General features: G+C 35.3%; 1 protein-coding gene across 5 annotated transcripts in view; it reads right to left on the bottom strand.

Annotated features, from left to right (window-relative positions):
* Positions 1-1,218: 1,218 nt before the first annotated feature.
* LOC118902507 (RAB3A interacting protein) overlaps positions 1,219-12,071 on the bottom strand; it is a 48,271-nt gene continuing 37,418 nt past the window's right edge. For 4 of the 5 annotated variants that reach the window (XM_036866923.1, XM_036866925.1, XM_036866926.1 and 1 more), the window contains exons 7-11: positions 11,595-11,723; positions 10,233-10,345; positions 6,239-6,338; positions 5,801-5,870; positions 1,219-1,579 (exon numbers count right to left, since the gene is read on the bottom strand). In XM_036866923.1, coding sequence (XP_036722818.1) covers positions 1,497-1,579; positions 5,801-5,870; positions 6,239-6,338; positions 10,233-10,345; positions 11,595-11,723 — 495 coding nt within the window. In that variant the 3' untranslated portion in view covers positions 1,219-1,496. The remainder of the gene's footprint in view (positions 1,580-5,800; positions 5,871-6,238; positions 6,339-10,232; positions 10,346-11,594; positions 11,724-12,071) is intronic. The other variant, XM_036866927.1, reaches the window with a different exon arrangement.

The following is a 12,071-nucleotide window of genomic DNA, read 5'->3' as shown; positions in this document are numbered from 1 at the left end:
CAAATTTCTTTTCATGTTCAATTTCATATTCTTGAGCTGGGCATGGTAATGATGGTTTCTGCCATACCATTCTCAAATATCCTTTAGTCTGTGGGCTTCCATCCATCCTGGTGACTGAGTCTTCTATACGTAAGGTTGACCAAACCTTTGAGACAGGACTGAAAGTAATACCACCTTCAGAACACCAGTTCTCTCATACACATCTGCTGTGAATATAAATTGGTTCAACTTTCCTAGACGGCAATTTGGCAATGCAGATCAAATATTTTAAAATACACATGTACCTTGCTTGACCCAACAATTTTACTTCTAGGCATCTATACGAAGGAAATAACCCAACAATGTTCAAAGAAGTATACACAAGGATCCTCATCACAGCATTATGACATGAAAAAGAAATTTAAAACAAACTAATCTCCAAACACAATTAGTTACCATCCTATAATCAAAACCTTACATTGATCCAGATTTGTAGAATTTTTAAGTAAAAAAAAAAGAAAGTCTACTTTTTGTTTCAGAAATGTACACACATAGGTAGAAAATATCTGTAAGTCTATTCTTCAAAAGTATTGAGTAGCTTTCTCTAGATGGACGGACTAAAGTGGTTTCTCATTTCTTCTTTTTGTTTTTCTGTACTTCACTATACTTTATCATGAAACTATTTACTTGTATAATTAATATTAATCAATAGTTTTTCCATACAATTTGTTTTACAATTTGAAAATGACAGATCGAGTGGCTCTGTGATCAGTGTATCCTTTGCAAGTATCACTCTTTCAACCCACACCCCTTCCAACTCCCCAGAGCACACATCAAACTCCTACTTTACCTTTATACCCTTTCAATGATTACTACAGTGCTCAATGTATATAAAGTATAAATACACTACATCAAGATGTTCAAGACTGCATCTCTAGAATAAAATGTGACTGTCCTCTATTAATCACCATAATAAAGGGATTCTTTAAGTTACAGAGAACAGAATGAACAAAAGTGACTTTCTTTTCAGAAGAAGTCTTTCTTTAAATAAAATCTTTTTTTCAATCCTAACATATAAAACTGACAAAAATAGAGTCATTCTAGTGAGGGGGAAGGAAGCTGATCCTGTTCACTTAGCCTTGTCTTTTGCAGGCTGCTATGAAGTTTGAAAACTACAATTCAATATATTCAGCTGACCCTACGTATCATGTCAGAGCTAGAAGAGAAAGCAAAAACACACTCAATCTAATATTTATTTATTTAGCTTTTTTTTTTGCAACTATAAATTACAATCACTAGTACACCTGTAATTCTTTATAGTGTGTTCAACTAAAGAATAAGCAAACACAGCATAGGTCAGTTTAAAAGAAATCACAGTACTTCTCAGTGTAATTTGCAAAAGAGGGAAAAAGTTTTGGACCCACTCCTTGGAAGGAAATAAATATCAAGTAACCATAAAAATATTCAGTCATTTTCCAGGTCTTCAGGGAGGTTCATGCATGGTCCCAGGCAGAGCATCACAGTTCCTCTTTGAAATATCCCAGCTTTGCCAATGACATCTCTTTTCTCAACTGCATAACTTCCCAAAACATTTGATCAACTACACAGACAGAAAAGAGAAACACATAAATCATAAACTATTATCTTAATTTTTAATCTGTTTCACTGAAAATTTCAGATTAGCTGAAATGCCAGTCGGGCATCTCCTGATGATGTACCTAATGCTTAGACATGCTATCACTATTTCACACTAACTTCTCCATGTACTTGTGAGCATCCCAGTTTTATGAATAAATAAGCAGTATTTACCAATTTTGCTACAACGATTTGTTAGAAACATCAATGACTGACTACCATTTTAGCCCAAAAGAAGGTAGGCATCTCAGTGTCCTGAGTAACTGGCAATGCTGCTGCCTTCTTGAGTAACTACACTCAGTGCTCAATTACACAAGAGTTATTATCTAACTTATGCATCTTCTTGCTATAGTTTGCTGTATCTTGGCCATTTTTCACTTTTCATTAAAACTAACAGAGTAAACAGGAAAAAAAGGAAAACAAGAGACAGTCCAGAGAACTTAGTAACATTCTTTGTAATAATAGGGAAAGATTTTGTGTATGGCTCAATTAGAAATAAAAATAAATGCATAGGATGAACTGTAAATTTCAATTACCTGTGCTTCTGAAAGTCCCCTCTATAAGTGGGAAGAAATTTGCTCTATGTTTTAGATAATAAAAGGTCTCTCTCTACATATGATCAGATTAGATTGATTTAGATCAGTGGTTGTCAACCTGGGAGAATGTGTCCCCAGGTGTGCGTTTGGCAATGTCTGGATACATTTTTCATTACTAGCATCTAGTGAGTAAAGCCCAGGGATGCTATTAAACATCCTACAATGCACAAGACAGCCTCCCACAACAAAGAATTATCCAGTTTAAAATAATAATAGTACCAAGGCTGAGAAACCCTGCTTTATATTTAACTGCCTTAAATCCTTTTTAGCACAAGGCACAGATAATAAACAGATTGTAAAACTAACAATAATTTACTACAAACTCACTCAGTATACAATGTGTAACAAATGCTGTAAAGTGAAAGAGTAAGAGGAACCAGACAAGATATCAATTTTATCACCATCACCACAACCACTCATGATCCCTTCTTCCTGTTTTCACAAAGTAGAGTACCTTTCATTCTTCCCTACAAAAACTTCTTTTTTTATTTTATTTTATTTTTTTATTCAAACAGAAAGTCACAAAAATTATAATCATCCTCATCAGTTCACTCAGTCCCATGTAATTAATTTTTTTTCCATCTTGATCTTTTGTTAGCACTTTTATGAATTCATCAGTTTTCCATTAGAGTTCTGAAAATGCTTATTCATTCAGTTCAGCAGTATAGTCAGTTACCAGAAACTTGTACTTGTCAGTCTTTTCCAAGAATTCCTTGAAGATGAAACCCTTTTATAGGAACAATTTTGAAAAAGCATCAGAGTACACCCAGAACTGTCCGTAAATGACAAAAGACTTTAAAATGACCATGGTTAAAGATTTGATGAAAGTTCATAATAATGCAATTGACAAGGAAATTTAGTTATTTCTGAGATATACATTTTAAAGTAATGACTAAAATTGTGACTTATAACATTATACCAGAACATGTAAGATTTTTAGAAATTTCATGTAATGTCTGAAACATTTATATTAACATATTTCCATACAAATAACCCAAAGAAAGTTTAGTATTAGTTGTTTTTTGTTTGTTTGTTTTTTTATACTGCAGGTTCTTATTAGTCATCAATTTTATACACATCAGTGTATACATGTCAATCCCAATCGCCCAATTCAGCACACCACCATCCCCACCCCACCACGGTTTTCCCCCCTTCGTGTCCATACGTTTGTTCTCTACATCTGTGTCTCAACTTCTGCCCTGCAAACCGGTTCATCTGTACCATTTTTCTAGGTTCCACATACATGCATTAATATACGATACTTGTTTTTCTCTTTCTGACTTACTTCACTCTGTATGACAGTCTCTAGATCCATCCATGTCTCAACAAATGACTCAATTTCGTTCTTTTTATGGCTGAGTAATATTCCATTGTATATATGTACCACAACTTCTTTATCCATTCGTCTGTCGATGGGCATTTAGGTTGCTTCCATGACCTGGCTATTGTAAATAGTGCTGCAATGAACATTGGGGTGCATGCCTCTTTTTGAATTATGGTTTCCTCTGGGTATATGCCCAGTAGTGGGATAGCTGGATCAAATGGTAATTCTATTTTAAGTTTTTTAAGGAACCTCTATATTGTTCTCCATAGTGGCTGTATCAATTTACATTCCCACTGACAGTGCAAGAGGGCTCCCTTTTCTCCACACCCTCTCCAGCATTTGTTGTTTGTAGATTTTCTGATGATGCCCATTCTAACTGGTGTGAGGTGATACCTCATTGTAGTTTTGATTTGCATTTCTCTAATAATTAGTGATGTTGAGCAGCTTTTCATGTGCTTCTTGGCCATCTGTATGTCTTCTTTGGAGAAATGTCTATAATGGCCTTCTGCCCGTTTTTGGATTGGGTTGTTTGTTTCTTTAATATTGAGCTGCATGAGCTGTTTATATATTTTGGAGATTAATCCTTTGTCCGTTGATTCGTTTGCAAATATTTTCTCCCATTCTGAGGGTTGTCTTTTCGTCTTGTTTATGGTTTCCTTTGCTGTGCAAAAGCTTTGAAGTTTCATTAGGTCCCATTTGTTTATTTTTGTTTTTATTTCCATTACTCTAGGAGGTGGATCATAAAAGATCTTGCTGTGATTTATGTCAAAGAGTGCTCTTCCTATGTTTTCCTCTAAGAGTTCTATAGTGTCGGTCTTACATTTAGGTCTCGAATCCATTTTGAGTTTATTTTTGTGTACGGTGTTAGGGAGTGTTCTAATTTCATTCTTTTACATAAAACTTCTTTTTTTAACAAGGAGAAAAAATATGCTTGACAACTTAACACAAATCATCTGTTCTTCAGCTTAAATCATATTATCTACCAATAGGTATTCAAAAAGATTTAAATTTTATTAAAGTCATAAAAAGTACTGTATAGTTTAAAGACTGCTTTTATGCTCTGTGGCCTTTTGAAATTCAATGTTAATTAGAGACAGGTTTCACCCCTTTTCTTTTATGCATTAAAACCTAATTATATGGGATTATAAATAAATGACTGTTTTCAACGTACTAGAGCTTGAAAACGCTAAACTAAGTTTTTATCAACACGACTGATTTTTCCAAAGAATTAAGATTCACTGGTTTACATGACAGAAAGATAGTAGGCATCTACTAGTTTTTAAGTATAAGAAAATTTTCAGTGTTCAGAAAAATATAAACAGGAAAATTTCCCACAAATTCAAATACAAAACTGGCATGGACTTGTCCCTAGCCTAGTATCTGCTATTTCTGTTTTAAAACAATCATACATATTTTAAAAAAACCAAAAACAAAACAAAACACTGCTTTGGAGCTGTCAGGCCATATTAGTTTCTATGCCTGGTATTTAAGACATTCGGCTATAAAACCATAAGTAATCATGAAAGACTACATTAAAAATGCCATGAAAGACTACATTAAAAAATATCCAGGAGAGTCCTGGGCTGACTCCCCTGGATATATCATCTGCATGTCTCAGCTGATTTACAACACAGTAATCTTTATTCCACTCAGAATTACACTCAGGACTGCTTTATTAACTCACACATGAAAGTAGAAAATACAGAAAAAAATTTATTGTTAGTGCCTTGTGGGTTCCAGTAATTAAAATAAATCTGGGGAATTCCCTGGCGGTCCAGTGGTTAGGACTCTGCACTTCCACTGCAGGGTACACGGGTTTGATCCCTGGTCAGGGAACTAAGATCCCACATGCCACGTGGCATGGTCAAAAATAAAAAATCTATTAAAAAATAAATAAAATGAAATAAAATAAAATAAATCTGACCATGTCTAGAGCTTGTTCATTTTTATTTCTTAAGGAGTAAATTCAATGGGCTTTATATGCTCCTCTCACACTTACCATCTGGTTTATCATATACCCCTTAAAAGTTAAAACTGATCCTGCTTAAAACTCAAAATTACAGTAAAATGAGGCAAATATAAGGATTAAATACAACATGTTTAAAAGACGCATTTGTTCCCAAATTCTTCACACATTTTATTAGACCTACAAAAGAGATTCAATATAAATGTACCAATAATAAAGTTTACTTGTGCTTACTATTATGTTCCATACTTTTTACTGAACTTTCATGCAAATATTTTATAATGAATTAAGAACACTCACCATCCTGCTGTTTCACAAGTCCCTGTTGAATATATCGAATGTACGTGAAAAAGTTACATACAGAAGTGATCTAGGCCAAAAAGAAAAAAAATGTTAAACAGTCAAATATCTCACATCAAAGCAAGCTTTATTAAAATTTGTGGTTAATGAGGAGCAACTAAGCCCGCACGCCACAACTACTGAGCCTGCGCTCTAGAGCCCTCGAGCCACAACTACTGAGCCCACGAGCCACAACTACTGCAGCCTGTGCACCCAGAGCCCGTGCTCTGCAACAAGAGAAGCCACCACAACTAGAAGCCCACGCAGCGCAACGAAGAGTAGCCCCAGCTCGCCGCAACTAGAGAAAGCCCACGCACAGCAACGAAGACCCAATGAAGCCAAAAATAAATAAATAAATAAAATAAATTAAAAAAAGAAATTTGTGGTTAAGTTACTTACCCTGTATCTGCAAAAAGGAGAAATATAATAATAATTGCTTGAGTCCCCTAATTTAATTCTGTGTTTACAGGGCTTACTCTGACCTGTGAGAGCACATTTTCTGTAAAATAAGGATAAATTTTAGTTTTTTAAATTAAAAGCATTTTGCCCCTACCTTCTGGACAAGTTGTATATTCATTAAGACAACTAATATATGAGAACCGACCATGTACCAGACACTTTGTGACGCTGGGCTATAATGATGAAAAAGACAAAATCCCTGCCCTTTGGGGCTTACATTCTAGTATAAGCTTACAGGCATAGCTTTAACCATGGTTCTAGAAATAGAAGCTAAATGTGTTAATATATGTCCTATCCTGGAGCAAATTTACAAATGAGTAATCAGCTGCAGGGAAGCTCTCAGCTTTCCATTGGGACTTCAACTTCTCTCTCAGTTGAAAAAAACTTAAAAGTGACTGCTTAAGTCTCAAAACATGTTATTGACAGCTTGCAGGAGAACAGCTTTCAGATGGGATACTTTTTGGTGTGTTGGGTTGGTATATACGCATTTAATGTGGCACCTAGGCCTAAGAAATACAAAGGATAAGCTACCGTACAAATACACTGAATCTTAACAATTACACAAAGGGTACACTACTTTTAGACATACCAACCTTTCTCTTTGCATACTACAACATGTAAAATTTGGTATGAGGGCTTTCTGGCTGGGATTAGGCTGAAAGCCTCTTTTTTTTTGCCACACCACTTGTCATGTGGAATCTCAGTTCCCCGACCAGGGATTGAACCTGCCCTCACTGCACTGGAAGTGCGGGGTCTTAACCAGGGGTCTTAACCACTGGACTGCCAGGGAAGTCCCCCTGAAAGCCTCTTGAGAGCAGTGAATGTACTTTATTCATCTTTAAATGCCTGGCACCAAGCATGCGCCTGGCACACAGCAGACATTCAGTGACTGTTGGTTAAGTGACAGGCCACCCGTCACTCCACTGCTCAACAGGATCAGGCTGGACTCACAGCAGCCCAGTTGTCAACCCCCTAAATGAGAAGCTTGACTGAAGATAGCTGTCATTCCTTGTCAATGCCAGATTAGTGTAGCTCTAAGTAAAATAAAGCTGCGAATAGCATTTTATACGACATTATAAATTATATAATTAAGAAAAATATATTAAATGAACGTTAATTTTCAGCTATACTTACCAGAAATATGATACAAATGTGCCTCCATATTAAGCAAACACATGGAGAATGTGCATTCAAAAGAGGGTAATTTTGGAAGTGGCCATTCAAATCACAAAAGAATTCTTACCTTTTCAAAGAGATTTAGCCTCATTGTTCCTTTATTAGAAAATTCCTTTAATGATCTACAACAATATTTAAAAGCACTAACTGCTAGCTTGGGGAGGATAGACAATCAAGAAATTTAAGGCACAAGTGTTAAAAGTCCTTGGAACTATACCATTTTAAGTATAATTTACACAAGAGAAAAAAGTAACCATCAAACTGATAAAAATCACCTTTTGGAAGCAGACATATACCTGTTTGTCTACTATTTTTCTAATTTTGAAAGGACTCAGGTAAAGTGGTTTTAAGCACCAACTTTTAAAATAATAAAAAAGTGTTTAAGTTATCTCATTTCTAAAGCCAATATATTTTTATTTGAGCTAGGATTCAACACTAAGTCTTCTGACCTCTAATTCCAATGTTTTTTTAACATGCCACACTACCTCAGTATCCCTTAACAGCTCTAGTCCCAAGATTTCAAATCCTTGTTTGCCATTTTCACTTAGGGATGTCAACATGTCTAAATCTAGACCTATCATCTTGTTTCCAAAACCAGAGCCCTTCCTATTGATTTCCAAAAGTTCACAGCATCCCTCTAATCAGTCACCTCTAATTCCTTTTTTTCACGTCTTCCCTCTCCATACACTCACCATCCTCTGAACACACTGTTTTCTTGTTCCTTTATTCAGTCATATGTACTGTTCCTTATCTCCCCAATTCCACCCATGCTTCAAAAGCCCAGATCAAATCAAATCCCAAGAACAGTCCCTGATCACCACCAGTGGAATGATCTTGCCTTCCACAAAATTCCCCGAGGACCGTGCCATTCGTTTAGTGATTATCTTGATAACCTCATCCACAAGAGCCATACTTCACGTTTCAAAAAAGAGGACAACGTCTTCTTTAGTTTTCTCCACACAATATGCCCCCCAAACACCTTGGTTTCTGGCCCCATTCCCACAAAGACGACAATATTCTTAACGATGTAAATTATTCTCTAAACCTAATCTGTATAATTATTTTACTAAAATACTGTAAAAATCTACTTTAACTGAGATTCTGATTTGTTATCATTTGATATTTGCACGTTTAATGTGTAATATATAACACAAGCATAAATTTAAAATCCTACAGTAAAAACTGCTATATTTAAAATAAGGTATAACATAGAAATTAAAAGTACAAAAAGTATTAATGGGGGCTTCCCTGGTGGCGCAGCGGTTGAGAGTCTGCCTGCCAATGCAGGGGACACAGGTTCGAGCCCTGGTCTGGGAGGATCCCACGTGCCACGGAGCGACTGGGCCCATGAGCCACAACTACTGAGCCTGTGCGTCTGGAGCCTGTGCTCCGCAACAAGAGAGGCTGCGACAGTGAGAGGCCCGCGCACCGCGATGAAGAGTGGCCCCCGCTTGCCGCAACTGGAGAAAGCCCTCGCGCAGAAACGAAGACCCAACACAGCCAAAAAATATATATATAAATAAAAATTTAAAAAATTAAGAGCTTTGAGATATAATTTAAAAAATAATAATAATAATAATAAAGCTTCGAGTAGGGATAACTGAAAATTTAAAGACCAATATCCTTTATGAATATTGAAAAAAAAAAAAAAGTATTAATGACCAGGATAAAAATACCCACGTGTTTGTTGAAGGATAGAATTTAGGAATGAAAATCTCTTCCCCAAAATTCAGAGGCCACCATACTACAGGTGTGGCATGGGAGAGTGTAAAACAGGACATAACTGTAGGTAGACGTGTGGCTCACAGAGCAAATACAGGACTAATTTACCCAAATACCAACACTGTGTGATGCTGCTGAGAGTGTAACGTGCGTAAAAGGAAACAAGAACTATACAACTCCTACGACTGGCTTTAACAGACCTAGTAGTTAATCTCAACCAGCTATTTCCTCCTCTGCCTGCAAAATGGCCTGATGGGATTCAATTATTGCTTGCTGTGAGCTCTCTCGGGCTCTTCGGTCCCCTATACTGATCTAGTTCTTCACCACCAACTAAGCAGCTTCCTCAAAATCTTCTGAAGTCACTTTTTAAACAGCTGTGGCAAACGTTTTATGTACTGTTGGTTTCAGTCTTTCCTCCTCCCAGGACCGGATGGAAGACAGCTTGCCCTGCTACGAAATGTGGGAGTCACCCCTGAAGGTATACAACTGCCAAATATCTCTCACATATGGGAGACAGAGCTGTTTATTTACCAAAGTGAGAAAGTTTTATAATGAGAGTAGTAAAGGAGAGGACTAACCAAGCCTTCTGGTACCCTGTTTTCATGCTTGGTAAGACTTGGTCTAATTCACTGTCTTCTCAAACTATTTTTGATGGCAAGCCTCAAAAAGAAATAATTTACACAAAAGCCCAGAACACATAGCTATACATATAAGTATAACAAACAAAAATTCTGCTTATGACCCACTAAAGAGATTTCATAATCAACTAATGGATTATAACATGCGGTTTTTAAAGAAGTTTCTAACACCTGATCTACCTGGATCCCACATATACGTCTGTAATTAAAAGGGCTCTCCACTGATGCTAAATTTGAAATCCCCACACTGCCCGGGGATTGGTCTTTGGGCTGCACAGACTTTAAATAGAAAACTGACAAGAGATTTAACATTTAAAACCAGAAAATATTAAATAACCACAACACATAAAATTTTAAAAACTCAGTATCTTCCCTAAGACATGGTTTTGAAAACATACTTTGGTCCTCCACATTCAACGGCAGATGCTTTCACAAATCGAATAGGTTGTAGTCCCACTGGTTCAATGCTTAGAGTATTGTTTTCCACAGCCTCCAGAACAGCTGAAGCCAACTTCAAAAAAAACAAAGAAGTATTAGATGCTATGCTGGCAGGAAAATATAAAAATTCTATTCTATAATAAACTAGTTTTTAAAAATTATTTTTCCCAAGGTCCACTAGATTTGCCTTAGCTAATGAAAAAGAAAGAAACCACATAATCTCGGTTTGAATTCTTTTATAATTCAAACATTGTTATGAAAGGCAATTCAGTTATAGCCAAATAACTTTTCTTATTATCTAGAAGGAGATTAAAGACATTAATTCCACACCACCCCTTACCCACAATTAATATCCACTCGTAACGTCACTGCAAAATGAATATCCTAATGCTTCATTTTGCTAAATTTATGCATTAGTTTTTCCTATTGGTCATTTATAACACAGTAATATGTGTTAATTATAGCTATATATTTACTGATCATGTATTTATGTGCACAAGAGTCTACAAAAGAATTAACTGAGTTATCAAATATTAAATGCCCAGATGGAGACGGTAGTAACTGATAAACAATTGATGAAAGACAAATTTCATTCTGGCAAGATTACTCATACTGAACAGCCTACCTAAAACCAGAGCCACAATGACTAACAAATCTACATATCAAAAGCATTTTACAGTTCATCTTAACTTTTCCTTACAAGCAGTGTTATATAATTAAATCCTCTAAAGACTTAACATAAGACTCTTAGGATTAACTTTCGTAAACACTGATTAACAGGATATTTGTAGATAAACTTTCCACATGTAAGAACAAATTAAAATTATGACCTTACATTTGTACACTGCCTCGTAGTATTTTTTTTTAAGTTTTTCTATCTACTTAATTCACTTCATTTTATCTTAACAATCCTGTGACACAGGCAAGGCAGGCATTTTTTTCCCCTGTTTTAAAGATGAAGAAACTAAATAGGACTTCTTTTTAATCACATACAGATAAACCCAACAAACACCTTAGAGTGTACAGAACTTCCCTTGCACTGAACCTTGGACTAAAAATTAAGTCCTACCCCCTTACATATTTAATACTTCACTCCAATGCAACACACTGCAGCGTAAGTGATCCTCTGCTCAAATAAGGAAAGAGGTTCAGTAAGTGAATGCCAAGAAATTATTATGATCCTAATATGGAATGGAGAAAATGGTAAAATATGACACTTTATAACTTATTTATGTAAGAGATATTAAAATATGTAACATGACTTAGTAAAAGGTATAGGAACAACTCTAAATGCTTTTCCGTTAAAATTTGTTTTTCATTACCTCACTTTTTGAGAAGGTTAAACATGGAAAAATATCTTCCTGATAGATTTTGTCTAAGAAAGGACATGTTCTGTCCATTATGGGCTCATCCTTCCAAGATCTGAATTCATTATACAGGGATAAGTCAGCCTGACAAAAGAAAACACAAAATAACTTTTTAAAAAGTACAAACATAAATAACTTTATAAAACTGAAACCTAATTTAAATATTACTGAAAAAGAAATACTCTTTATTTAAAATAATAATTGAACCATTCTTGATTAGTTATAATACACAGTAGTAATTTTTCTTTTTTTTTTAACTGAAGTATAGTTGATTTACAATATTGTGTTAATTTCAGGTATATAGCAAAGTGATTCAGTTATACATATATTTTCCAGACTCTTTTCTATTATAGGTTATTACAAGATACTGAATATAGCTCCCTGTACTATACAGTATATTCTTCTTGTTTATTTTATATATAGTAATGTATG

The sequence above is a fragment of the Balaenoptera musculus genome, chromosome 10 (assembly GCF_009873245.2).
Source record: "Balaenoptera musculus isolate JJ_BM4_2016_0621 chromosome 10, mBalMus1.pri.v3, whole genome shotgun sequence".
Lineage (NCBI taxonomy): Eukaryota > Metazoa > Chordata > Mammalia > Artiodactyla > Balaenopteridae > Balaenoptera > Balaenoptera musculus.
The sequence above is the reverse complement of the archived record's forward strand: the minus strand, read 5'-3'. Positions and strand labels throughout refer to the sequence as shown.